The sequence below is a fragment of the Schistocerca piceifrons genome, chromosome 1 (genome assembly GCF_021461385.2).
Source record: "Schistocerca piceifrons isolate TAMUIC-IGC-003096 chromosome 1, iqSchPice1.1, whole genome shotgun sequence".
NCBI classification, from domain to species: domain Eukaryota; kingdom Metazoa; phylum Arthropoda; class Insecta; order Orthoptera; family Acrididae; genus Schistocerca; species Schistocerca piceifrons.
Genome location: NC_060138.1, coordinates 1,138,392,885 through 1,138,420,740, shown reverse-complemented (window position 1 = coordinate 1,138,420,740; position 27,856 = coordinate 1,138,392,885). Strand labels below are relative to the sequence as shown.

The 27,856-nt window shown below is 43.0% G+C and overlaps 1 protein-coding gene across 6 annotated transcripts in view; it reads left to right on the top strand.

The window, feature by feature from the left end:
• LOC124801037 (crossover junction endonuclease EME1) overlaps positions 1 to 27,856 on the top strand; it is a 68,201-nt gene that overhangs the window by 9,908 nt on the left and 30,437 nt on the right. For all 6 annotated transcript variants that reach the window (XM_047263047.1, XM_047263045.1, XM_047263046.1 and 3 more), the window contains exons 4-7: positions 268 to 466; positions 719 to 886; positions 12,303 to 12,476; positions 24,907 to 25,082. In XM_047263047.1, coding sequence (XP_047119003.1) covers positions 268 to 466; positions 719 to 886; positions 12,303 to 12,476; positions 24,907 to 25,082 — 717 coding nt within the window. The remainder of the gene's footprint in view (positions 1 to 267; positions 467 to 718; positions 887 to 12,302; positions 12,477 to 24,906; positions 25,083 to 27,856) is intronic.

Sequence of the window (27,856 nt, the reverse complement as noted above, 5' to 3'; positions counted from 1 at the left end):
ATTCAACAAGTCTGAAAGAACAGTTGCATCTCTCTTAATTTCTGACTTTGTGAGAACACTAAAATACCAGTAGGAAAGTGAATATTTGCCTATTCTGCTGGAAATCAAAATGGTACAAAACATTTGCAGGGTGAGGTAGATACAGTGAATAATAATCGTTAGTTGCTTCAGAAAAAAAATAAAGAGTGAGATTCAAGTAATTTTTAAAAACAATAAAGTGCTAATTTTTCAAAGCAGATTTGAAACCTATATTCTTGTTTATTTTAGACCATATGAAGATGTTGGATCTAATATACATCCTTCTGCTGATATAGTAGCCTTGAAAGACACAGCTGATAATCTGGGTACCAATTCAGGAAACAGTGGAAGCGATTACAATATGAAAGAAAACCCTCCAGATTTGTTTTCCGAAGCATTAAATCAGTTACGAACACTTTTACCGTCATCACATGACAAGGAGGACGATGTAAGTCTAAAGCGCAAATCTAACTGCATTCTGTAGGTGTATAAATGTTTGTGGAAGCTAACCTGAGACATTAGTTTTTGATTGTAACATAAGAAATTGTTTGTTGATATCTGTAATATTATTAACATGTAACAAAGCAACAGCCACATTTCAGGTGACTCATTGATTTGAGTATTTATTTTCTTGTGGGGGATACATTGCAAGTTCTTCGCATGTCTTTTGACTCAAATAAAAACTATAACTGTCTTACAGCAAAAGAAGAAGAAGAAAGGTAGAATTAATAAAGAAGCAATTCTGGAAGAGAAAATGCAGAAAAAAGCCGAAAAGGAGAAGAAGAAAGCAGAGGCAGCCCTGGATAAAGCTATGAAACAAGCAGCAGCAGCATCAAGTCGCCTCAAAAAGCCAGGCGAGTGTCTCAAGGTATGAGGGATGATGGGGGTGGGGTGTGTTGTGTATTATGACAACTCACATTAAATGATTCAGAACCACTGCCACATTCTGAGAGAGAGTAATTCTGTTTTTGCCTTGTTGTATAGTAGCAATAGGAGTAACAAAGACTACTTAAGTTTGGAACATAAAGGTGTACGTTTCCCTTTCGGAATGATTTTTGTGAAGCAATAGTGGTAACAGAGAGCTGTGATTGTACTCAGAGCATTCTCAGAATATGTGAATTAAATGCACACATGGTTTCACTAAAACTTCATGTCTGAAAAATGAAGAAAACTGCAGGACAGTTGCTTAATCCACAATTTTTTATTGTGTGCGTGACCAGTTTTGGAACAGTTAGTTACACCATCTGGTGTGAAAAATAAAATCATTTAATCATCTAAGGTCATCCTCATCCCAGTGTTACCATGAACCAGAGGTTCCGTATCAAGAGGATAAAAAGCTCAAAAATTCCATAAGCCATTCCTCCATGCTATGTAACAATACATACTAGCTGTGAATACTGAAGCCGCACAAGACCCAAGTGCAGGTGTGGTATGAAACAGACATGACACTGGTGAACTGTTTAAAGTAATAAAGTGGGAATTAACAGCAGAATAGAGACAGAACCATCACAACATTGAGAGAGAAGAGGATTTAAACAAACGGGGGGGTGGGGGGGGCGGGGGGGGGGGGGCGGGGGGGGGGGGGGCAGCCTTTGGTTCTGTGACAACGTTGAGTATGACCTCAGATGATTAAGTGACTTTATTTTTTACATCAGATGGTAGACCTGTAACTGTTCCGAAACCCACAATATAGGGCACTACCACTTCATTGTTGGCTGCATTTACGCTATAGTACCATTATCATCTGAAGATGGCATACCTGAAACTGGTTGCTAGAAAATAAAATATAATAATAACAAAAAAAATTGTGACTGGGGCTGTGTGAAGAGTAGTGATGTTTCTGAATGTTAGTAAGGGATGTATTTTAGCTCCTTCCTGTGGACTCTTCAGTTTTTGGGAAAGAATGAAATCTACTTGTGATGAAACAGTTGAATACTGGGGATGATGGGAGGCTCATATTACCATCACCAGACTCAGACTTTGAGATGAATGCACAAGGGTTAGCCATTCAGAGTACTTTGGTCTTGCATCTGCACCACAGGTGCTGTGAATTTTCGTCACTTGGTTAAGTCCTGTAGTGGAGTAAGCTAGAAAGTCTCCAATGCAAGATGCCTTTAATAGTCTACACAATGAAACTCTGTCCTAAAATCTGTTGAACGCCTAAAGAGATTCTTCTCGTATGAAAAGTACACCAGTGATATCACACAATCAGTACCTTTACTGTGCAATAATAATATTAATGTTACCAACGACAGCACCACTCAAATGGAGTTAAGAAACACAGTTTTCCGAAAGTCCTTCATCAAAGAAGATATAGTAAATATTAAAGAATTCAATTCGAGCAGCACTGTCAACATGAGTAACTTAGAAGTAGATACCCTCGGTGTAGACAAACTACTTAAGTTACTTTATAAAGGCAAGTATTCTGGTTCAGATTGTGCACCAGTTAACTTCCTTTTGGAGTATGCTGATGTAATAGTTGCATGTTTAGCCACTGAATGTAACAGCTTGCTAGACAGAAGATCTGTACATGAGGACAGAAAAGTTTCACAGGGTGCACCAATCCACAAGAAAGGTAACAGAAGTAATCTGCTTAATTATATACAAACATCACTAACATAAATTGACAGTAATATTGGGAACACATACTGTGTTTGAACATTGTGAAATAACTCTAAGAAAACGATCTATTGACACATAGTCAGGACGCATTCAGAAATCAGAGCTTGCTCGGAAAGTTTTAGGTGATCGGTGTTGTTGTGTGTTGTTAATGAGTAGAGCAATCAAGAAAGAGTGAAAATGGTTTGATGAACCTTCTGCCGAGCATTTAGTTGTGAATTGCAGGGTGGTGATGTAGGTATAGATGAAAGTGTGTGTGCTGTCCTCATCTAGTTTTATTGACATTTCCAGTTATATTGATCTTTCCATTCGCTGACATTGCTTTCAAATACAGTTACTCGCTTGCTCTTAGTTTTTCTCTTGGTTTGCCGTTGTGGGTTTATTTGTTTGTACACTGTTGATGATGCTTGGCTTTAGTGTTTGGATTACTTGCAATTTCTCTTTTCATATTTATGCATGATTTTTGCCATTGACGACTTGGTCCTTTTATACACTTACCGTTTTCTCAGAAACCGACTAGTGGCACTCCCATGTCAGGGTAGTGTGTTTGTAAAATTTCCACTCGGGTTTTGATCTGTAATTGGCCAATGGTCATCACAGTATATGCTGAAGCAATGTGTACAGCAAAACTCTAAAAGAGAAAATTAAAATGAATTGAAGAAAGGATCATGCTAACTGGAATCTTTTTGAGAAGGCAATACATCTCACCCTTAAAGAATTTGCTGTCAAACACCAATCCTATGCAAGAAGATTCCAGACACATTGTATGTGACAGTCTGTGCTTCTTGTGCCTCAGTCAGTCACCACCCAATGACTGCTACCCCTCAAAAAGCCCTTATACCACTTGTACACAGTCATCTTTGACAACAATAATCATCAAATGACTTCTCTGCCATTTATATACATCCAGTGTGCACACTGCTCAATTCTCTAACAGTAGAAGACTTGACATGCAGAACCAACAAGAAACAACTTTTGGTCTCCACAGTATTCCCCAAACTTCCAGAGAAAATTATTGCTAGACATCCAAGGTATAGTTTTTATAAGTACTGACATGTAGTGCTAGGGATACCTCACTGGAAAAAGAATTCTGTGGACTTTCTCGACAGTACTTGGAACCTTGAACGTCAGCAGTTCCTCAAAACCAGAAGGTAAAAATTACAAATGTACACTACCTGACCAAAACAAAAAGGGGGGCAGGGGGTGTGAAGCATCCAGAAGATAAGATTGGAAGTCAGTGTAACTTTGTTCAAGTACACACCACCGGTAGTAAACGATTAGAGCTGCAGTTAGCTGTGATAGGTATAATAGCCAGCAGAGTGCATTGACTTTTGTTGCCAATCCTGGTTGCATACATAAGGGGAATAAACAGTGTCAGATGTGTAGTAATCAATGTGAAGGACATGGAATCGGCACATATTCATGTGAGCCAGTGTTACATGATAGTAAAATGGAACACTTATAGCCATCCTTACAATGTTATTTGTTATATGGCTACCAGTTTCGGTGTTTCAGTGCACCATCTTGTGGCCTTAACTGACACTAAGGGTGTTGACTCCAATCATATACATGATTAGTCAGTGGCCAACATATGTGAAATGGTTTTTTCAGACTTGCTGTAACAATAGTGTTCTGTCTCCAACCATCAAATGCCAACTCAACATCATTGTTACAGGTAGTCTGCAAAAACCAGTTCACAGATTTTGGCTGCTGATGAGTCTCGTATACGATTGGAGTTAACCCCTCAGCAACAGTTAAAGCTGGAAATTGGTGCAGTGAAGCACTGAAACTGGTAGTCATATAATAAATAACATAGTAAGGATTACTGTAGGTGTCCCATTTTACTACATAAGTGAACAGCCAAAGTCCCTCAATGTTACATGGTGTATTCTGATGTGACAGTGGTCCACTGTTGGCACAAAATAAGAGAATTGCTCTATTATGAACTAAGCACACCATATCCGCTTCACATCTGTGCCTGCCATCTGAGAGCAACTATAGACTTGCCGCTATATTCTGTACCACACCACATCATTTGGCAGTGCAGCAGCAGCAGCCGGATTAGGGAACTACAGCCCAATGTGTTTATTGCTGTTAACAGCAGAATACAAATGAGTACATTTGGAGTGCTTCTGTGACCAGGAAGCTCAGACTGCTGATGATTGGCATAACATTGTGTTCAGCTTTAAATCGCGATTCACATTATCTTGGATGACTGTATTTGCTGAATATGGTGGCAACCTGGGTAGAGGTCCCATTCTCCCAGTGTTTCAGAGTGGTACAGCAATGATTCCTAACATCATGATGTGAGAAAATATCTGGTATTACTCCAAATTGTAGCTGGTAGTGAATGAGTGAACTCTGATGGCACAGTGGGAGGTCACAGATATCCTGCGTCCTCGTGTACTACCCCTCATACAACAGTATCGTGGTGCCATTTTTCAATAGGACTGTGCTCATCGACACCTGGTATGTGTCTCTGTGGACACTGGTAAGTGATATTGAGGTACTCCCATGCCCAGCAAGATCCCCAGATCTGCCCCTGATAGAACATGTGTGAGACCAGCTCAGATGTTAACACTGTATCATTTCCAGTACCCTAGATACCAAGGACCAGAAGTATCATATTTCAAGAGGAAGTTGAATCCTTCAGGAGAGGATACAATGGCTTTATAACAACCTTCTCACCTGAATCAGGGCATGGATCCAAGCCAGAGGAGGTGCAGTGTCATACTGTTAACTGGGCTCAAAGAGCCCCATTCTTTGTAAATTTGACTCAGTATTGTAACCAGTGAAATAACTTCACATACCCTCTAAACCTGTGAAGTTTAATTTTGTTTTGTCCTCCACTTCTGGTGGGTCACTTTTTCTCGAGCAGTGTAATTAGCACTGTACAAAGAGTAATCATAAAGTTTTAGTTATGACCATGAAAAATTAAGCTGTGATGATAAAACAAGCTGATGATGATAGTAGTTCTGTAAGAATTCACCATAAATTTTTCCCAACATTGGATGCCTTGGCAGAGACCTCAGATGCAGAAGTTTGTATTTAGATTGTTCAGGAAACAGTCCACCTCAAAAATATTCCTGTCATCATTCTGGAAAAGCTTACCACTCAACAGTTTTTTCTTGTGAGGAAAGAGAAAGAAGTCACTGGGTGTCAAGTTGTGAGGCGACGGTGGTGACAAAAAATTTGATAGCTGTTGTATACTTTGCACATAGGTCTTTTCACAGATGCATGCATCTCTACTAATCTTTGTCTGTCATCACTTGCATACTCTATTTTTAACTGGGAGTGCAACAGCCTTCTTTGCTTCCTCGGCATTTTCATAATTTCAATCTGCACAATGTTGGTTGGGTCCTCACTTTTCCTGACTGTGGTGAAATCATGTTTTCTCTGCTTGCTTTGCTCCTTTGTCTTGGGGTAATACTGATACACTCACTCATTGTAATTACCGTAGGTAGCTAAAGAAGTCATCTAGGACGACGTGACACAGCTGCAACATTTCCCTTGTCCCCCAGTTACGTGGGCTTTTCGTTGGGTGTTAGCAATCGTTGAACCGTGTGAGTGGTGACCTTTGTCATGTTTAAAATGTTGTGTGAAATGATGAACTTTGATCCATTACTGATTTTTACTTTTACCACTATTGTCTCAGTTGTGGTTTGCCACACCAGGTTCTGACAGTAATCATGACTGACTTAGTTTCATAACTCAAAAATATCTCTCACAGCAATATGTCAATAAAAATGTCGTAGCACTTCTGTAACCTTATTATGGAGATGTGGAAACTCTACCTCAGGAGAGCAGTGAAGGCATTCTTGACAATTTTAACATAACTGGGATTATCTTGCAGGTCAGTCAGTTACATCTACACATGCGCAGGAGTGCTTTCAACTGCAGTGGCAAACAGCCTCAAAAACACCTCAGAAACAGTTGTAAGATTGATAATGCCCTCAAAATCTTTATAAAACTATCCTTTCAATTCTTTCTAGGCCACAAGAATTCTTCAAACCTTTCATTTTCTTTACTGCCAATGATCTTAGGGAAATGGATTGTCCTTGTCATAATGTATCCCTTCTACAATATGATTTTCTTTTTAAATCAGTCCCCATCAAATCAGAAAGAAGTTTCCTTGCAGTGTCTTACTCTGGGCAGTGTGCAGTTAAGTTCCATTCTGGATGTTGTATTTTTCTTTCCTACACCTTCATTCCAAATGTTTTAATTTTCATTCCTGTACTCTTCTTTCCTTCAGAAACTTAAACAGAAGCAGGTTTTAAATCAAAAGAATGTCCCAGGAATGTCCCTTGACTTAACCTATGTACTCTGCAATGATGTATGAAGTTCTCCATACTCATTGTTCGGTTCCACTGAGAACTGTTGCAACTGACAATGGAATAATGTTTGTGATTTCAAAAATTTTACTATTCGTACCATCCATTATTTGCATACAACAGGCCTGCAAAGTGCTTTTTGATCTAAAAAAAAACAACGAATCCCATAAGTCAATTTTCCTAATTTTTTGCTCTTTCATTGTCAACTAGACCCATAAATTCTTTCTGCGTGGTATTTTAATATTGTTTAATAGCAAATATCACTACCTGCCATATATGTGAATTGAGAATTCTAATCCCTCTTTTCTGTCATTACCATTAATTTTCAAGGATTCTATGATAGATCTCTGGAGTGCCTCCTTTGTGCAAACAGCCACTAGATCAGTGAACGTTCTTCATATCACAAACAAATAGTGTAGGTTAAACAGCTCTGACAGCACTATTCTGCCGAACTGAAGAGACTTGTGCCAAACAAAAGGCACTGCACTGCAATGCTAAATGAAATGTTAGGCTGTTCTGAGTGCTTCCGAGAAGCACCGAGCAAAGCCAAGTGACAGGTCAGGCTTGGCCCTCTGATGGCCTGCACATGCTGCATGGGTGAAGTTTGGCAAGCTGTGGCTGGCCCAGGTGTACAGTCTCTGTAAAGAAACAGACTACTGCATAACAGATGTAAAACAAGGCATAGCAGTGTAGATACGAGATATTGTGAATGAAATGCGTTTGGCCATAGTGAGAGCAATGTGTGAAGCCTTCATTCAGCCTTAGCAGAATATTGGCAAAAGGTCTCTCACAAACCTCAAAGAAATTCCTGTCGTATGTAAAGGCTTTTAATGGCGCTAAAGGTACTGTCCAGTCACTCAGAATGAGACAGGAACTGAAACATATGGTAGCAAAGCTAAAGCAGAAATGCTTAACTCTGTTTTGTTCCTTTGCAAATGAGAACCCAGGAATATTGCTACAATTTGATTCTCATAGCACCGAAAACATGAGTGTAATAGATATTAGTGTCAATGGCATTGGAAAAACAGCTGAAATTTTAAAATTTAACCAAGTGCCAGGGTCTGGTGGAGCTCTTTTAACTGTAGTCTACCGCAGAGCCCTCAAACAGAAAACCAACCCTAGTGATTGGATAAAGCCACAGATCACACCAGTTTGCAAGAAAGGTAATTGACAACCCACAAAACTACTGCCCAATATCTTCAACATATGTTTGTTTTAGAATCTATTCTGAACTCAAACATATTGAGGTATCTTGAACGGAAGGACCTTCTCTATGCCAAGAAGCGTGGATTCCAAAGACATAAATCATCTGTAGCCCAGCTCGCACTTCTTTCACATGACATACTGAAAGCCATGGATCAAGGCATTAATGCAGATGAAATACTTATAGATTTCTGAAAAGCATTTGACTCAGTACCACATCTATGGTTATTGAAGTGACCAAGAAAGTCCCATTTCCAAAAGTGCAATGTCCCATCAGGACAGTGTGGGTTCTGAGGCAGACTTATGCGGACCATTTCAAAGATACCACTTCTGTGGAGAAAGTTACGTCTGCACTAAGATAATACTAGACTACTCAATACTGGAGCCACACAACTCAACTATAACTCCATAAGAATTTAGACGAACTCTACTGGGGACGAACTGCCTGAGTTGCAGTTGAACAGTCACTTTATCCTTGTGATCCATGGCACCTTAGCTCAGGGAGCACGGCACTCATGCCACTAGCAGTTGGGTGGCACCAGTCGCTGTCACTGCAGCTGTCAGACAAGGGGCGAAGCTCTAGTGGGAACATCGGAGCCTCAAATGATTGCCCTTGTGTGGTATTGATTGGCTATGATACCACAGTTATCAAAAGTAAGACTGTATGTGTTACCTAGCAAAATTTGTGACTCGGTTGAAGATTTTCTTTTTTAGAGAGGACAACGCAACTTACGTTGGCTAGGGAGTCATTGATAGTTGTAGAAGTAACTTCAGATGTTCCCCAGGAAAGTGCGTTGAGACCCTTGTTATTCAAGTTGTATATTAATGACCTTGCAGACGTTACTAGTAGTAACCTCAGACCTTTTGATGATAATTCAGTCATCTGTTACGAAGTACTGTCTGAAAGAAGCTGCAGATATTGACAAGGTTTCAAAGTATTGCAAGGATTGGGAACTTGCTCTGAATTTTCAGAAAAGTAAAATTGTGCACTTCCAAAATAAAAAAAAAAGTATGTTCTATGACTATGATATCAGTGAGTCACAGTTGGAATCTATCAACTCACTATGATCACATAATCTCAAACGCAGGTAAAGCAGTTGGCAGACTGTATAGTAGCGGGGAAATGCAATCAGTCTACAAAGGAGACCACATACATAATACTCATATGACACTCCCTAGAATATTGCTTAAGTATTAGTTATTCGATTTACTAATCTAATTTTGAGCATTCTTCTATAGTACCACATTTCAAAAGCTTCTAATCTCTTCTTGTCTGTACTATTTGTCATGCACATTTCATTTCCAAATTCCACACAAATACCTCCAGAAAAGACTTACTAACACTTTAGTTGTATTCATTGTGAACAAATTCCTCATTTTAAGAAACACTTTTCTTGCTATTACTAGTCTACATTTTATAGCCTTTTTACTTTCACCATCATCACTTATTTAGCTCTCAAAATAACAAAACTCATGTACTACTTGTTGTGTCTCATTTTCTAATCTTATTCCTTCAGCATTGTATGATTTCATCATACTACATTCCATCACCTGTTTTTACTTTTGTTGTTGTTCATTTTATAATGTCTTTACCATCCATATTATTCAACTGCTCTTTCAAGTCCTTTTCTAGCTCTGACAGAATTACAATGTCATTATCAAACTTCAAAGTTTTTATTTCTTCTCCTTGAATTTTAATTCTATTTTCAAATTTCTCCTTTGTTTCCTTCACAGGTTGCTCAGTGAACAGAATGAATAACATTGGGGATGGGCTACAACCCTATCTCACTCCCTTCTCAACCACTGCTTCCCTTTCACATCCTTCAACTCTTATATCTGCAGTCTGGTTTCTGTACAAATTGTAAATACCTGTTACCATAGGATTTCTGCAGGGCCTTGATTTTTCTGCCTGTTTGATACTTTGCTGCCTTCATAATTTCATTTCTTAAAACTGCCTTGAGCAGTTAGTTTGACAATCCACACACAATGGAAATATTTTAGACCTTGTAGCTACAAACAAATCTGACCTTTATCACCAGTGACATAGCAACAGTTTAAAATTTTGTTTTTGTGGTGGTCCACAGATAATAAAAAGACTGCAGCCTACTTGGGCCATGTTTTCATTCTGAAAACATAGAGACGAGGATTAGTGATGGCGTCACCACAGTAACAATGGTTACTAAAGTTAATATATCTGTCCAAAAGGTTAGGAGAGTATTTGTGCTGAAAATTCGCAGATAAGAAGTTTTTACCCTTCTATTTAAGACAGTGAATGGGCATTTTTTTAAATTCCAATATGATTGGCATAGAGAAATTATGGGAACAGTTGAAACTGAAGTATGTGGATTAAGGACAAAAAAGACTCAACATGGTTTAATAACAAAATCTGAAAATGCTGAGAAAGCAGAGGTCATTGCATTCTCAGGGCTAAAAAAGATCATGGAAATGTTGACAACCAAAGCTACTAGAAACAAGTGTGTGTGTGTGTGTGTGTGTGTGTGTGTGTGTGTGTGTGTGTGTAAAAAAAAAAAAAAATTATGTGCAAAGTATACAACTTCCACTGTTATACCTTAGTGAAGGATCTTGCAGAGAACATGAGAAAATTATGGTCCAACATAAAATCACTAATCAGGTTGAATGTTTCTATCCAATCACTTGTTGACCAGTCTGGTTTGGCAATAGAAGGCAGCAAAACAAAAGCAGAAGTTTTAAATGTTGCATTTAAAATTGTTCACACAGGAGGATCATACAGCACTTAGAAATAGGCAACTCTGGCATTGAGAAGTAACTGAAAGAGTCGAAGACAAGTAAGTCGCCAGATCTGGGCAGAATCCCAGTTTGGTTTTACAGAGAGAACTGTACAGGACTGACCTCTTATTTAGCCTGCACGTGTCACAAATATGTTTTCCAGCTCAGAGCCCAAAGCAACTATTAAAAAGCACAGGCGACTTCTGTATATAAGAAGGGAGAGAATGGACCTGCAAAAATTACAGACCCGTATCCTTATCATCAGTATACTGCAGAATTCTGCAACATATTCTTCCAGAAAGCATTTGCCACAGTGCCCCACTGCAGACTGTTAACAGAGTTCCGAGCACATGGAGTATGTACCCAGATATGTGAATGGCACAAAAATACTTCTCAAGTAACACTACCTAATACGGTGTCCTGGATGGTGAGTGTTCATCAAAGACAAGCATATGGTTAAGACTGCCCCAGTGTAGTGTGATAGGACCATTCTCATTATCTGTGTACATAAATGATCTGGCGAATAGGATGAGCAGCAATCTGCGACTGTTTGCTAATGGCACTGTTGTATATGGGAAAGTATCATCTTTGAGGGGCTGTAGAAGGAGACAGGATGACTTAAACACGAGGTCAATTGGGTCTGATAAATAGCAGCTTGCTCTGATCGTAGAAAAAAATGTAAGATGATGCAGAGGAGTAGGAAAAAGAGTCCTGTAATGAAATGGAATGAACACCTTTAAGGATGGTAATAGGGAAGGTGGTTGGTTTATTGGGGAAGTTTTAGGAAAATGTACCTCATTTACAAAGTAGACCACATATAAAACCCTCACTAGATCAAATTAAAAGAAAACATTGAAGCAATTCAGAAGCATGCAGCTATGTTTGTTACTGATAGGTTAGATTAACAGGAAGTGTTATGGAGATGATTCATGAGCTCAAATGAGAATCCCATGGGGAAGACTACATTCTTTTCAAAAAGCACCAGTGAGAAAATTCAGCGAACAGGGATTTGCAATCAACTGCAGAATGATTTTTCTGCTGCTCACATCTGTTTTTGCAGGCTTCAAAAGAAAAACAGACATGTAGTGCATGTCCTGACAGTGGAAGGAGTTCAGGGGACAGAAATTCATCAGAGAATAACTCAAGTGTACAAAGAGCCCTGCAAGTCAGTTGCACAAGTCCACAGCAGAGCCTAACACCATGTACCCTGTCTGGCATGGTGATGAAACCTCCATCAATAAGCATGTGGCAATCAACGTTTCAATTATCGAAGCTTTCAGTTACTGCAGAGTTGTTGAGAGCAGAACTCGCCTAATTATAGATGAAGTAATAATGTAGAATGTGCAATTCAGAAACAGTGAAAATTTATTTTTCTGATTTCAGACTATTAAGGTTGTTGTGGATAATGCACTGATACAAGAAAAGTTTGGAGGAGCTCTGTTGTCTGCCTTGGAAGAAATAGAGGTAGAACGTTGTATGCAGTCACAGCCCATCCCAAGCACTGTTACATGGCTGCGCCAGATCATCGAACACAGCATTGACGAAGACAGCCAGAAGGTGAGTCAGATGACTGAAAAGTCTATTGTCATTATTAGAAAGGTTCCGTTAGTCAAATGTTAAAACTTTGGCTCAACCACATAAAATTCAGGATTTTTCCAGACATTTTGAGAGCAAGTGCTTGTCTTCAGTTAATATATACAGGAATCTTTAAAAGAAAGATTAATGCTTTAATAATGAAAAAGAAAAAAATACTGCAAAACCATCAGTCGTATCAGACTTCGTCTGAATGTGAAGAAACACACAAACCCATTTTTACACACACACACACACACACACACACACACACACACAGCCACTGTTGTCTTGGGTGCCATTGCCCCACTACAATGAGTAGTGATATCAGGTGAGCTGGGTAGTGAGTGTACAGAAGGTGATTCGGACCTACCGAACACCAACAGTACCTCCATTTTGACAGCCTCTGTCCATTTGACACCAGAAAGCCCCTTCCATGCAGTCTAGTCACTCATTGTTAGATCTGCATTGACGAACAATATCTCTTCAGATATGGCGAGGGCCTTCCTGAGGCATCCATAGACTGTAGTTAGCCTCCCACATCTTGTCCCAAATCAGGCCGTCTCCACCTTCTCTCACCATCTCACCAGTGACCTACCATGCCCACAGTCCAGCCACAAAGGAACATGCCATTGTGACTCAGTACCACCCAGGAGAAGAGCAACTGAATTGTATTCACTGCTAGGATTTCAGCTACTACTCATCATGTCCTGAAACCAGAAATATGCTCTCCACTAACCTCCCCACCCCTCCCACAATAATATTTTGCCACCCACCGAAGCTACACAGTATCCTCGTTCATCCTTATTCCTTCCCTGCCTCCAACTGTTGCCCCATGGCTCATATCCCAGTGAAAGACCAAGATGAGAGACCCAACCCATGCATCTTCCCTCTACCACCTACCTGTCCCAGTCACATGCATTCCTTACCTCATCAAAGGTTGGGGCCATGTGTGAAAGCAGCCATGGGGTCTACCAACTTAACTGAATCACTATGCCACATCCTGTGTCGACATGACAACTAACAAGCTGTCTGTGCACATGAAAGGCCACTACCAAACACCAAACTATGGCTTAGAGACAGTTGGACCATGCATTTGTTGAGTATGCTGCCCAACATGAACGGCATCTTCCCCCACCCCAATAGCCCTTCCCTTTCTCACTCCACACTTATTCTCTACCCACACTACCTACCCTAAGCGAGAGAGCTACTCACCACAATGGGGTCACAGTACCTGGAGAAGACAGTAGCCACATTTGTATGAGTTACACTTGTATGAAAATGTAACTTCCTGGCAGATTAAAACTGTGTGCCGGACCGAGACTCGAACTCGGGACCTTTGCCTTTCGCGGGCAAGTGCTCTACCAACTGAGCTGCCCAAGCACGACTCACACCCCGTCCTCACAGCTTTAGTTCTGCCAGTACCCTGCCTCCTACCTTCCAAACTTTACAGAAGCTCTCCTGCGAAACTTGCAGAACTAGCACTCCTGTAAAGTTTGGAAGGCAGGAGGTGAGGCACTGGCAGAACTAAAGGTGTGAGGACGGGGCGTGAGTCGTGCTTGGGTAGCTCAGTTGGTAGAGCACTTGCCCGCGAAAGGCAAAGGTCCAGAGTTCGAGTCTCGGTCCGGCACACAGTTTTAATCTGCCAGGAAGTTTCATATCAGCGCACACTCCGCTGCAGAGTGAAAATCTCATTCTGTATGAAAATGTGTTTGGATGTCTCTTCATCTGATGTACTTTTGCAGATAGCTGAAGAGTATCCTACAGCCTACCTTTAAATGCACCTGCCTGCTACTCGTGATGGGTAGCAATCTTTCCTAATTTGTGTTGTTATCGTTATTCCAATCCATGTTGTCCACTGTTTACTTTACATTAATCAGAGACTGTTCAGTCCGACATATTTGCTGTTTTTTATGTAGTTAAAGTATTACCTATTTTTAAAGATTCTTGCATATTTTACCTGAAGATGAAAGCCAGTTCTCAAAATGGATCAAATGACATGTGATATCATCAGTTTTATGTGGTTGTGCCAAAATTTTGATATTTTACTCAGCTTTGAAATTGAAAATTCTAGAATGGTTCTTTCATGTTGGTATTCTCCCTGTTCACAACTGACTGGGAGGCACAGGAGGAAGGGGCACAGTCAAACCTGAAGTAACAACTAAGTCTACATTAAAGTTCATTTTTGGTGAATGAATGCAGAGTGTGTTTTCAGGTGTAAAGTGACACAATTGGCATAATGCCTGGTTTTGAATTCTTAGAAAGTCCGCAGCCCATGGTTTACTGGTTAGCAAGGTTGCCTATAGATCATATGACCGCATTTCAATTCTTGGCTGAGTCGGAGATTTTCTTCACTCAGACTGGGTGTTTGTGGTGCCCTAATTGCTTCATCTCACCTGCATTGATCGCCAAAGTGGCATCAAATAGAAAGACTTGCACCATGTGGCCGAACAACCCCAGATGGGCTCTGCCAGCCATTAACACCATATGATCATTTCATCTAACTTCTTATAAGGCTGTCATCAGTTGATCCATTTCAAAAGAAGGGAAATAGGCAATTATAAAATACATAAAAACTTTGAGGACATGTCGTGAGTCATGCCTTGTGTAGCTAAGTCAATAGATCATTTGCTCATGAAAGACAGAGATCTTGGGTTCGAGTCCCACTCTGGCACACAGTTGTAATGTGTCAGGAAGTTTCACATCAGCACACAACCCACTGCAGCTTGAAAAACTTCATTCTGGAAACTAAAAAATTATGTTACGAACTCGAACCAACTTCTACATAAAGCTGCAGGTACTCGAATATGTTACATAGTGACTCACCAGATGGATATGGACAACACTTCAGTTAAAATTTTGAAAATAGAACTATCTGGATCACTTAAAATATGTTGATTTATCACTACATTTCGGCTATTGCCGTCATATGCAAAATTAGAACTCTCAAAACAAAATTCAGAATCAGTTTCAGTAAAAACTATACCCAAGGAGACTCATTGAGGGAATATATTTCCTTTATTAATACCTTGGTAAAAGTACAACTGAACAAGCCGCACTAGGCACTTGATGAAACTCATTGGAAGACCTGAAGGCTACAGTTATAACATAAAGCTTTCAACTCTTAAATCACAAACATAAGATTAAAAATATCCGGTCTTAAATTCATTGTAAAGGTATGTCATAAAATCATTTTTTAAAGTTATTTATTTCATTAGTCATTCCTCTAAGGACCACATAACTTACAAACATTAAGAGAGTTCATGCCATAATCCTATATAACTTGAGTTTGCTTTGGAGTGATTGTTCCCTTCTGATGTAAATAGGGTTGTTGCCTTTGGAGGATCTTGAGTTTGGCATCAATTTTACAATTTCTTAACACCAACCTCCCTCCTTTATCTGGATTTTGCATTGGCAACAGCACTACCAGATTACTGTATCGACCCAGCATTACCACAGGCTAAGTTTTTACTATCATTTTAATATTCCAAATATTTTTAATGTTTGATTCACAATTTAAAAATTGTAAGCTCATGCTATTACTAGCTTAATACCAGACATTGCCCGGGTATGTATTTATTCCCCTCTTCTATTAGTCAAATTCCCCCCCTCTCCCCCCTGTCCCCCCTCTCCCCCCTGTCCCCCCTCTCCCCCCTGTCCCCCCTCTCCCCCCTGTCCCCCCTCTCCCCCCTGTCCCCCCTCTCCCCCCTGTCCCCCCTCTCCCCCCTGTCCCCCCTCTCCCCCCTGTCCCCCCTCTCCCCCCTGTCCCCCCTCTCCCCCCTGTCCCCCCTCTCCCCCCTGTCCCCCCTCTCCCCCCTGTCCCCCCTCTCCCCCCTCTCCCCCCTCTCCCCCCTCTCCCCCCTCTCCCCCCTCTCCCCCCTTTCCCCCCTCTCCCCCCTCTCCCCCCTGTCCCCCCTCTCCCCCCTGTCCCCCCCTCTCCCCCCTGTCCCCCCTCTCCCCCCCTATCCCCCCTCTCCCCCCTATCCCCCCTCTCCCCCCCTCTCCCCCCTCTCCCCCCTCTCCCCCCCTCTCCCCTCTGTGCCCATCTTCTTCTCTCCTTCCCCCTCACTGTCTGTCCATCTCCTCCTCTCCCCCTTCTCTCTCCATGCTATCACGCTTACTTTAGTCAGTGGGTGGTGGTTCTTACCGCCACAGTATTTCTTTACAGGTTGTAACTAATGTGTGTACCAAATTTGGTTGAAATGTTTCAGAGATATAGAATTATCCTTTTACCCGTTCAATTCCCTGTGAATGCACTAGTCAAGTAAATTTCCCACTTATTTGTTCTCATATTTCACCTGAATGTTCAGCGAATTTCACCCTGGAGTTTCATTTTCGTGCAGCTTAATGTTTGCGATGTCATGTCTCCTACACGATGAGTTATGTAATGATACATTTTTGTTGGTAAATTCAGTGACAGATGGGGACACTGTCTGCGGAATGTGTTGTGAATAGAAGTAATTGTAAATAAATAATAAATTAAAACATCATACGTGATGTGGCAGTGTTTCGCACATTTCTGTATTTCATGACATACCTCCTGAACTGTGTGTTGTACAGTAATATAATTTTTATTATATGTTCATTGATATCCATGAATACCGTCTGCAAAATGTGTTACAAATATAGTTTGTAGTAAAGAAGTAATAAATTAAAATGCCATGCTTCAATCAGTAGTTTTACTGGATGAACAGTGGAAATGTAGTAAGTGATAAACTTTTTTTCATTTCATTGTTTTGTGTGGGTTGTCAATGAGAAAAAGTTTTTTAAAGATTTGAAATTGTGTGTAAAATTTGTTGCAAGTCTGTAAGTGCTCTCATTCTCAAACACTGGATGTTCACACACCCCCCCCCCCCCCCCCACTCCTTTGATAGGTAGATGGTTCTACCCCCACAGCAATGATTTCCAGACAGGAAGTGATATTTGTACAAAGTTTGGTTGAAATGGGACCAGTGGCTTAGGAGGAGATGTGGAAAATACATACATAGAGGAGACAAAAGTCATGGGATAGTGATACACACATATACTGGTGTTAGTAGTATTATTTACACAAGGTATAAAGGGACAGGGCATTGGTGGAGCTGTCATATGTATGCAGGTGATTCATGTGGAAAGGCATCCAGCCTTAATATCGCCACACAACAGGAATTAAGTCTTTCAACATAGAACGGTAGTTGGAACTAGAAGCCTGGGACATTCCATTTGGAAATCATTATGGAATTCAATGTTCCGATATCCACAGCGTCAAGAATGTGCTGAGAATACCAAATTTCGGGCATTACCTCTCATCACAGACAATGCAGTGGCTGACAGCCTTCACTTAATGGCCAAGAGCAGCGGCATTTGCATGGAGTTGTTAGTGCTAACTGTTGTGACGTAACAAGACTGTTACACCACACTGAAGTAGCCGAAAGAAAGGCACGCGTACACACACGCCGACTGGCGTCAAGTCTGGAACAAGATACGTTATGACTGCTATCAAGAAAATACGTAGCTTTGGAATATACTTAACTTTATTTACTCCTTGTGATACATCTCTCTGGACTATACAAATGAGACTCGTAAGATACATGCACTTTTACAATTGGCGCCTTGCTAGGTCGTAGCCATGGACTTAGCAGAAGGCTATTCTAACTGTCTCTCGGCAAATGAGAGGAAGGCTTCGTCCGTATTGTCGCTAGCAATGTTGTCCGTACAACTGGGGCGAGTGCTCGTCCGTATCTCGAGACCTGCCTTGTGGTGGCGCTCGGTCTGCGATCACACAGTGGCAACACGCGGGTCCAACATGTACTAAATTGACCGCGGCCGATTTAAGCTACCACCTAGCAAGTGTGGTGTCTGGCGGTGACACCACATTCCTCCCCCGCAAATCAGCGAACGGTCGTGTTATAAGGCTTCCGCCCACCGTGGGGAGGACCCCATGTTGACGTATGCGATGAGGTGGGGAGCCTAACAACAGGTGAGGCTGTGCCACCCGCACCCGGCCATTCGGTCCGAGGGGAGCTAGGAAACGCCTGAAAACCTAGTCCAGGGTGCACGTCAACATGCGGTGTATGCGCCCGGAAAGAGACAGGAGGGGCCGAAGGGTCGACCTCCATTGCGTCGGGGTATCCGACGCGCGATGACATCATGTGGTCCGGAGCGGGCAAGAGTTCCATGGCGGAGGACAGCTGGTCACGGGAAGCGATCGGCGGCGCGTGACCCTGGGAGGCACTTGGCGGCTGGAGCGAAGCGTCGAATGTGGGCGGCGCCGGCTGGAGTACCGGCGGCTGCGGGCAAAATGGGGCAAAATGGAAGGCATCATCGGTAACACCTGGGGAAGAGGCGAGCCAGTAGATGGGTCCCCAGGGCGCTGACCGGACGGCACCGTCGCTGAAAGCAGACGGGGAGCGACAGATCCCGTGCGACGACAGAGGCGCAGCTGATTGAGATGCCGACGCACCTCACCAGAGGCCCCCAAAACCAAATACATCACGCAGCCGAGGCAGCGAAGAATGCGCCCTGCGAGCCAACGCCGTGAACCTCGATAGTTGCGATAAAATACAACGTCGCCTGGAGCAAAAGCAGGAGTCTGCCACTGCACAGGAACCTGATGCGGCGGATGCAGCAAAGACATCAAGGTTCGATGAGGACGACCATGGAGCAACTCAGCCGGCGAGCGACCATCTCGGGGCTGAGAGCGATACGATGACAAAAAGAGCAACAACGCGTCCTCCCGAGAATGCGACTCTTTCAATTTCAACATCTGTGACTTGAAAGTCCGGACCAATCGTTCAGCGGCACCGTTTGACTGAGGCGAAAACGGCGCGGATGTCAGATGTTGAATACCATTGGCCTGGCAGAATGACTGAAATTCTGCGGACATGAATTGTGGGCCATTGTCGGAAACAATAGTCTGCGGAAGACCTTCAATGCAAAAGATAGCAGACAACGCTTGGATGGTAGCGGAGGACGTAGTGGAAGACATCCGGACAACAAAAGGAAAATTACTGAAGGCGTCGACCAGAACCAACCATCGAGCATTCCAGAATGGACCAGCAAAATCAATGTGCAAGCGTTGCCAAGGGGAAGTGGCTTTTGGCCATGCAAAGACTTTCCGCGGCGGCGCGGATTGTTGGTCGGCACACGCCATGCAAGAAGAACACATATTCGTAATCACAGCATCTATTCCGAACCAAGTACAGTGCTGACGAGCAAGTTGTTTCGTTCGCACTATACCCCAATGTCCTTGGTGAAGAAGCCGTAAGACAGAGGACTGTAACGAACGTGGGACCACTACTCTGGACTGATCATTATCAGAACGCAACAACAAAACACCACCTCGAACAAAAAGTCTCTCCTTGTGAGCAAAAAAACTGCGAACCAACGGATCCTCGATCCGAGACTTTGACAAAGGCCATTGCGTAGCAACAAAACACAAAAAAGTAGCAAGGACAGGGTCAGCAGCTGTGGCTGTAGCTACACGACGAAAATCAATCGGAAACGATTCGACCACTTCATCGGTTTCCGAATCAATGAACAAGCAAGCAAGTTCGGAAGAATCGAATGCTTTATCCTCAGCAACAGGCAAACGGGACAACGCATCGGCGTTTCCGTGCTTAGCAGTGGACCGATACAAGATATCGTAGCGGTACTGCGAGAGAAAAATAGACCAGCGAATGAATTTCTGCGCTGTACGCGGAGGTACAGGCTTGGTCAGATGAAAAAGCGATGTCAAAGGTTTGTGGTCCGTGATGATGGTGAAGTGACGACCATACAAGAAATCATGGAACTTAGTAACACCAAACACGAGAGCCAAAGCTTCTTTCTCTATCTGGAAATAATTTCTTTGCGCAGACAAGAGCAATTTGGACGCAAAGGCAATAGGGCGATCATGCGAGCCAACTTTGTGCGCAAGCACAGCACCGATCCCGAAATCCGATGCATCTACCATCAACAAAAGGGGTTTCCGGGGATCGAAAGGCGTGAGGCAAGTATTAGAAAGCAACGCCGATTTCAACTGGCGAACAGCGCGTTCGCATTCCGTCGTCCAGAGAAACGGAACACCGGTACGGCGTACGCGATGAAGCGGAGCTGAAAGAGAAGAGGCATTGCGCACATTCACTCACACCTTGTGATTCTAAATCGTGCAATGTTCGTGCGACCTCATCACGCAATGCGTGAGTAACATTGCGCGCTCTGAAAAATTTCGGTTGCGCGTTTACTTTCAGTTCCAAATATGCGTCATAGTTTGTAGCGCAACCTAGGCCTGGTGCAAAAATGTCTGCAAATTCGTCACATAAGCGAGAAACACTGTCTGAAGGCACAGTCTGATTCACTGATAGGACCTGATTTACAATAGACATGTTAAACAATTGAAATAAATCTAAGCCAAACAAGTTCACTGCAGTAGAAGAACGAAGAACGTAAAATGACACAAGTTTTGTTTGTCCCATATATGTTGCAAGAAGAGTGCACTGTCCTAACACAGGTATATTCTGTCCTGAATAACTATGTAACTTAACATTTGCGGCACGCAACGGAGGTGCGCCCAGTTGTTTGTACGTGTCGTGATTGAGCAATGAAACTGCAGCTCCGGTATCGAGCTGGAATGGTACGACCTTGCCATTAAAGTCCAAATCTACAAAAAGTTTATTGTCCTGCTGACGACAAGAGCGACTGTTTTTTGCAATTGGAACAGACACTTGTACAGAATCACTTGCTAATTGACGTGATTTCCGGCGATGTCGACGCACAGTTTTTGTGGGACGAACACAGTCACTGTTAGAGAAAGTGGCACTGGACGGGGTGGAAGTAACGACATGAATGTCCATGGGCGAAGGTCCACGATCCTGAGTGTCCTTGGTTCGATTCCGGCGTGAAGCAAAGGGCCTGGAATGATTGTGATTGTCTGATCGGAGCTTTTTCTGGCAAACACTTTGAACATGTCCTTTCCTATTACAGAAAAAGCAAATAGCTTGGCGTGACGGGCAATGTTCACGCGAATGTCTAGTAGCACACCGCGGGCATGATTTCACTGCATTTGTGGGCTGGCGCGGCACACCTGGTTTAGAGCGCGGCGGCAGCTGCGTTTGTTTGCGCGAGGGCAGTTGACCGGGCCGCGCAGCTCGCCCGGCGGGCCGGTTAATGTTACACACTGCTGGCGAAGTTTCAAAAGATTCCTGAGCACAGTCAAGTGTGTCTTATCTATCCAATATGTCTATCACTTGTTGAAGGGAGGGATTAACTAGTTTCAAAATTTGCTCCCGTATGCGAACATCAGAAACGTTCTGTGCAATTGCATCACGTACCATTGTATCTGAATAAGAAAGGCCACAGTCACAGTCAAAGGCACAGTCCCTAGTAAGTCCTTGTAATGTTGCTACCCACTCCCTATTAGTTTGACCGGCCGTACGTTTTGTACGAAAGAACGTATACCTTTTTGCAACCACATTAACTGTTTCTTTGAAATAGGCATCTAAAGCAGACAAAATTTCCTCGTAGGACAGAGTTGCTACGTCGTGTCGGGGAAACAATTTCACTATCACACGGTAGGTGGACACACCGACACAAGAAAGCAAAAACGGCTGCCGCTCATTACCTTGAATTCTGTAGGCGGCTAGATGGAAGGCGAACTGTCGGGACCACTCGGTCCACGACTCGTGCGCCGGGTCGTAGTTCCTAAAAGGCGGTGCAACTGCATGTTGTGGCTGCGGTACCCGTGAAGCGGCGGCTGCCGCATCGGTTTGAATGGCACGTTGACCCTGGACGAGCTGTCCAAGGGCATCCAATAACGCCTGCGTCTGCTGATTCTGCACGCGATAAAATTCGGACAGTACATCTGGAGATTGTGGCGAAGCCATGACACAAATAAATGTAAGCAATCAGAAAGAACACTTCACTCGTCGCCAATCTGTTGTGATGTAACAAGACTGTTACGCCACACTGAAGTAGCCGAAAGAAAGGCACGCGTACACACACGCCGACTGGCGTCAAGTCTGGAACAAGATACGTTATGACTGCTATCAAGAAAATACGTAGCTTTGGAATATACTTAACTTTATTTACTCCTTGTGATACATCTCTCTGGACTATACAAATGAGACTCGTAAGATACATGCACTGTTACAATTGGCGCCTTGCTAGGTCGTAGCCATGGACTTAGCAGAAGGCTATTCTAACTGTCTCTCGGCAAATGAGAGGAAGGCTTCGTCCGTATTGTCGCTAGCAATGTTGTCCGTACAACTGGGGCGAGTGCTCGTCCGTATCTCGAGACCTGCCTTGTGGTGGCGCTCGGTCTGCGATCACACAGTGGCGACACGCGGGTCCGACACGTACTAAATGGACCGCGGCCGATTTAAGCTACCACCTAGCAAGTGGCGGTGACACCACACTAACAGACTAGCAACACTGTGTGGAACAACCACAGAAGTCAATGTGGGGCTTACGATGAATGTATCCATTAGGAAAGTGCAGTGAAATTCAGCATTAATGGGATATGGTAGCAAGACAACCAACACGAGTGTCTTTGCTAACAACACATCGCCTGCAGTGCCTCTCCTGGGCTTGTGACCCTATCTGTTGGACCCTAGGCAACTGGAAAACCCAGGACTGGTCAGATGAATCCTAATAGTTGGTAACAGCTGATGGTGAGGTCTGAGTGTGGTGCAGACCCCATGAAGCCATGGACCCAAGTTGTCAACAAGGCACTGTGCAAGCTGGTAGTGGCTCCATAATGGCTTGGGCTGTGTTTACATGGAATGGACTGGGTCCTCTGGTCCAGCTGCACCATTCACTGACCATTTGGAGCGACTCATGGTCCTCACATTCCCAAACAATGATGGAATACTCAGAGCAAGCGTTTTAGCCACCCAAATTGCCCAACATGAAATCCATCAGAAATTTATGGGGCATAATTGAGAGGTCAGTTTGTGCACAAAACTCTGCACTGGCACACTTTCGCAATTATAGATGGCTATACAGGCACCATAGCTCAATATTTCTGCAGGAGACTTCCAACGACTTGTTGAGTTCATGCCACATCAAATTGCTGCAATATGCCGGGCAATTCGAGGTCCGATATGATATTAGGAGGTATCCCGTGACTTTCGTCATCTCAGTATACATACATATGTGCATCCATTTTCATAATAGGATGTAGTTAACGGTAGCCTTCAGTCCCACCAATATAATGCCTATATGTTTGTATTATTGTGACAGTGGGGGTTAGTGATATTATGCCTCCTCTTTACAGTCCCTCAGTTGAGTTGTGTCAGCAGCTACATGACGAGGTGGCAGTGTCAAATAGCAGCTGCAGCTATGGGGTGGAGGGGGAGTGGTGGAGGCAGTGTTACATTGATTGGTCACTGCTGCTGCTGCTGAGGCATCATTCACTGATCTGGTCCCCCTCCACAGAACTCCACCGCGAACAGCTTCCTCTCTTCCTGCCACCATTGTCATGAGAGGGGGGGGGGGGGCAGGGGGGGTCAGGAAATTTGCCACTTCAGTCAGCCCCGCATACCACAAAAATGAAAAATAAATGTGCAAGTGCACAACTTCAGTGACATTTTTATGTTGTGCTGTGTTCCCATAACAATAAAGTGGTACACTTTCATGCTCCCTAGTTGTAGCCAGTAACTCTAGACCTGCTCACAGAAGTGTGTAATGGGTTTGACTAGCATTGGTATGTTTGTTGTGTGTTCAGTGGAGGGCATATTGAACATTTGTGAAAAGAAAATGGAAAGCTTTGACCCTATACATTATTATAAAAAGTTCCCCAAGCTTGTACGTACATCCATGTAAAAGTAACCATGTAAAGTAACTAATGCCATGTTGCAACTGGTATAATACTTCTCCAACTTTATGGAGAACCATACCTATATATAGGCTATGGAGTCACCATTCCCAAAGGCATTTTAAAGCTACTACCAGCCTCCCCCTCCCCCCTGCCCTCCCCCACCTTATGGAGAGGAATACATGTACCCCTCTGTCAGTGTCCAGTGTGTATCACATTGTTAAAGTGATATCGCTTTTCTTTGTGCTTGTGCATTGTGTAACTGACATGGAATCTGGGTACCAGGCCTCTATTTGCTTAAGTGGATGTAGAAAACAGCTGAGAAATTGCTTCCAAATCAGATGGCACACTGGCCCCAGCATTAATCCGTGAGGCAGGTTTCATCCGGAGCTGGTGCACCTGTCCAATCCCCGAAATGGGTGCTTTAACACATTTAGCTATTGTGGTGGGTACAGAGAACCTGCTGGGTTTGAAGCATGGATTGCTCAGTTTCAGATACATCATCCATAAGTCCTAAAAATGTTTAATATTTAGATGGTAGCGTGTTTGTCATTGAATAATATTGTTACAATAATTTTTGTTATGCACTGTAGAAAAACCACAGGAACTGTTATAATAAATTCTTATATGTTATTAATATAGCTAGAAGTGATTACAAAGTACAAAGAAGAGGACTATGCTTTGTTGATATGGACGTGGGATATGGTAAAGAGTCAGATGCAGTCAGGCATATTTATTGCATCTGTATTATCTGTTGCGTCATCACTTCCTGGCAAGAAGATGACACTTTTAATTTATGACTCTGAGAAATATTCAAGGTATGTCACATATAGTAAATGGAAATAAGATCAGTCTTGTTACATTCCACCCTTAATTAATGATTGAGCACTTGATTTAGTTCTAAAATATATAATAGACAACAGGAGTACTTTTGCAGAAGTGGTAATACAATTTAATTTCACTTCTTTATCAATACTCTTAAAAATTAATACTGAAAATGTTATATTTCAACAATATGAAAAAGATACATTGCTATTCACAACACTGAGGAGATGTTGAATGACAGGCAGGCACAGTGAAAAAAAGACTGCTAGATACCATTAACTCTCTCTCTAAGTCCTTCATCAGATGTACGGAACACAAATGGTCACTGTGGTCTCCAGGTGCCACAGCCCAGCTCAGGGCCTTGGTACCCAGAGATGACAGTGGCCATTTGTGTGCAAGTTAGGTGTGTGTGAATGTGTGTGTGTGTTTTTCAACATCTGATGAAGGACTTAAGTCCAATACCTAATAGCATCTAGCGGTCTTTTTTTCACTGAGCCCGTCTGCCATCCAACATTTCATCAGTGTCGTGAATAGCAATCCATCCTTTTCATGTTGTTAATATAATGTAAATGGATAAATGAAAAGTCTGCTCACCAGGTGACAGCCGCACAGAGTGGCCGCACGGTTGGAGGCAGCATGTCACGAATTGTGCGGCCCCTCCCGCTGGAGGTTCGTGTCCTCACTTGGGCGTGGGTGTCTGTGTTGTCCTTAACGTAAGATAGTTTAAGTAGTGTGTAAGTCTAGAGACCAATTACCTCAGCAGTTTGGTGCCTTAGGAATACACACACACACACACACACACACACACACACACACACACACACACACACACACACACACACACACAAATGGCATCCAAAAAAGACACCCAGAACCCCAGGTGAGGGAAGACTTACCGGACAGGATTAGAAAGAAAGACTGTTTGTTGGGGACTGCACTGGACTAGATTTGAAAACCTGAGAGCTTAAAGGTGGAAGACAGGATAATATGCTAGACAGAGAGTACTACTAAGACATTGTGCATGAGTTGATAGGAGTAAAGAGCTAAGTGCATTGTATGTAACTCAGAAGGGAGGGGGAACGGTGAAAACTAGACAAGTCAGAAAATTAAGGAAGGGGAAAAACGAAAATGGAGTTAAGAAAGGAGTAGTTACTGTGGAGAAATGCTGAGACAGAAGGAAGTAATGTAAATTAAGCCCACGTGGGAGGTGAGAACAGAGGACATGTTGTAGTGCTAGTTCCCACCTGCGGAGTTCTGAGAAACTCGTTTCTGGGGGAAGAACCCAGATGGCACATACAGTGAAAAAGGCACAGAGATCATGACTGTCATGTTGTACATCATGCTGTGCAACAGGATTTTGTGTATGGCCAGTATACACCCTCTGCCTGTGCCCATTCTTCCTAATTGATAATTTGGTGGTAGTCATGCTGATGTAGAAGGCCAGATATTGTTTACATGATAGCCGGTATATGACGTGTCGTTTCATAGATGGCTCTTCCTTTGATAGTATATGTTTTGCGAGTTACGGGACTTGAATAGGTGGCGGCAGGAGGGTGCATAGGCCAAGTCTTGCAGTGGGGTCTGTCACAGGGGTAGGAATCATAGGGTGGGGAGATGGGTGCAGAAGGAGCATAGGGTCTGGAATCTCTAAATACCTTCTCCCAATTAAATTTCACATGGTCCTACTCCGAATCCCATGACACTTCCCTTGATGTTGGTCTTATTCTCACTGAAGGCCAGCTACACACTTCCATCCACATCTAACCTGCTTACAAACAACAGTACTTACATTTTAACAGTTGCCATTCTTTCCATGTCAAATGTTCCCTCCCATACACCATTGGCATTTGAGGCAAACGTATTTGTTCGGAGGCAGACTCTTTACAGCAGTAAACCATCACTCTCACTTCAGCCTTAACTGAACATAATTATCCCAACAGCCTAGTTCAGAAGCAGATTTCCTGGGCAATCACATCCAATCCTGGTACTGCTGATCCCTCAAGGGGGGGGAACAAAATAAAAAAAACTTCAGAGCATGCCACTGGTCACCCACTATTATCCTGGTCTGAAAGTATCAGTCAGCTACTTCGACAAGACCATGAATTCCTAAATTCATGCCCTGAAATGAGATCCATTCTGTTAGAGATTTTGCCCACCACACCTAGAATAGCTTCTTCTGCACTCATATCCCCAACCTATGGCTCCTACCCCTGTGAACATACCATCTGCCAGACTTCCCCTATGCACCCTCTTACCACCACATATTCCAGCCCTGTAACTGGCAAAACATATACTACCTGTGAGATGATACATGTCTTACACCAGCTGTTATGTAAACACTGTTCGGCCTTTTACATCTGTGTGACTGCCACCCAGTTATAAGTCAGGATGAATGGGCATAGGCAGAGAGGTGTATACAGGCAACACACAACGTACCATTGCAGTGCATGTTGTACAGCATGACAGTCGGGATCTTGGTGCCTTTTTCATCACATGTGTCATCTGATTTCTTCCCAGACACCAGTTTCTCAGAACTCCGCAGGTGGGAACTAGCACTACAACATATCCTTGGTTCTCGCCACCCACATGGCCTTAATTTACATTAATTCCTTGTGTCTCAGCATTTCTTCACAGTATTGTATTGTATTTTATGGAGCTGGTGACCTACAAATGATGGAGAGGCTTCATCCCCACCGTAGCCCACAGTGGTACACAACCCAACAGGTTACAGCAGTCCCCTCACCCTACCACCACCCCACACCAAACC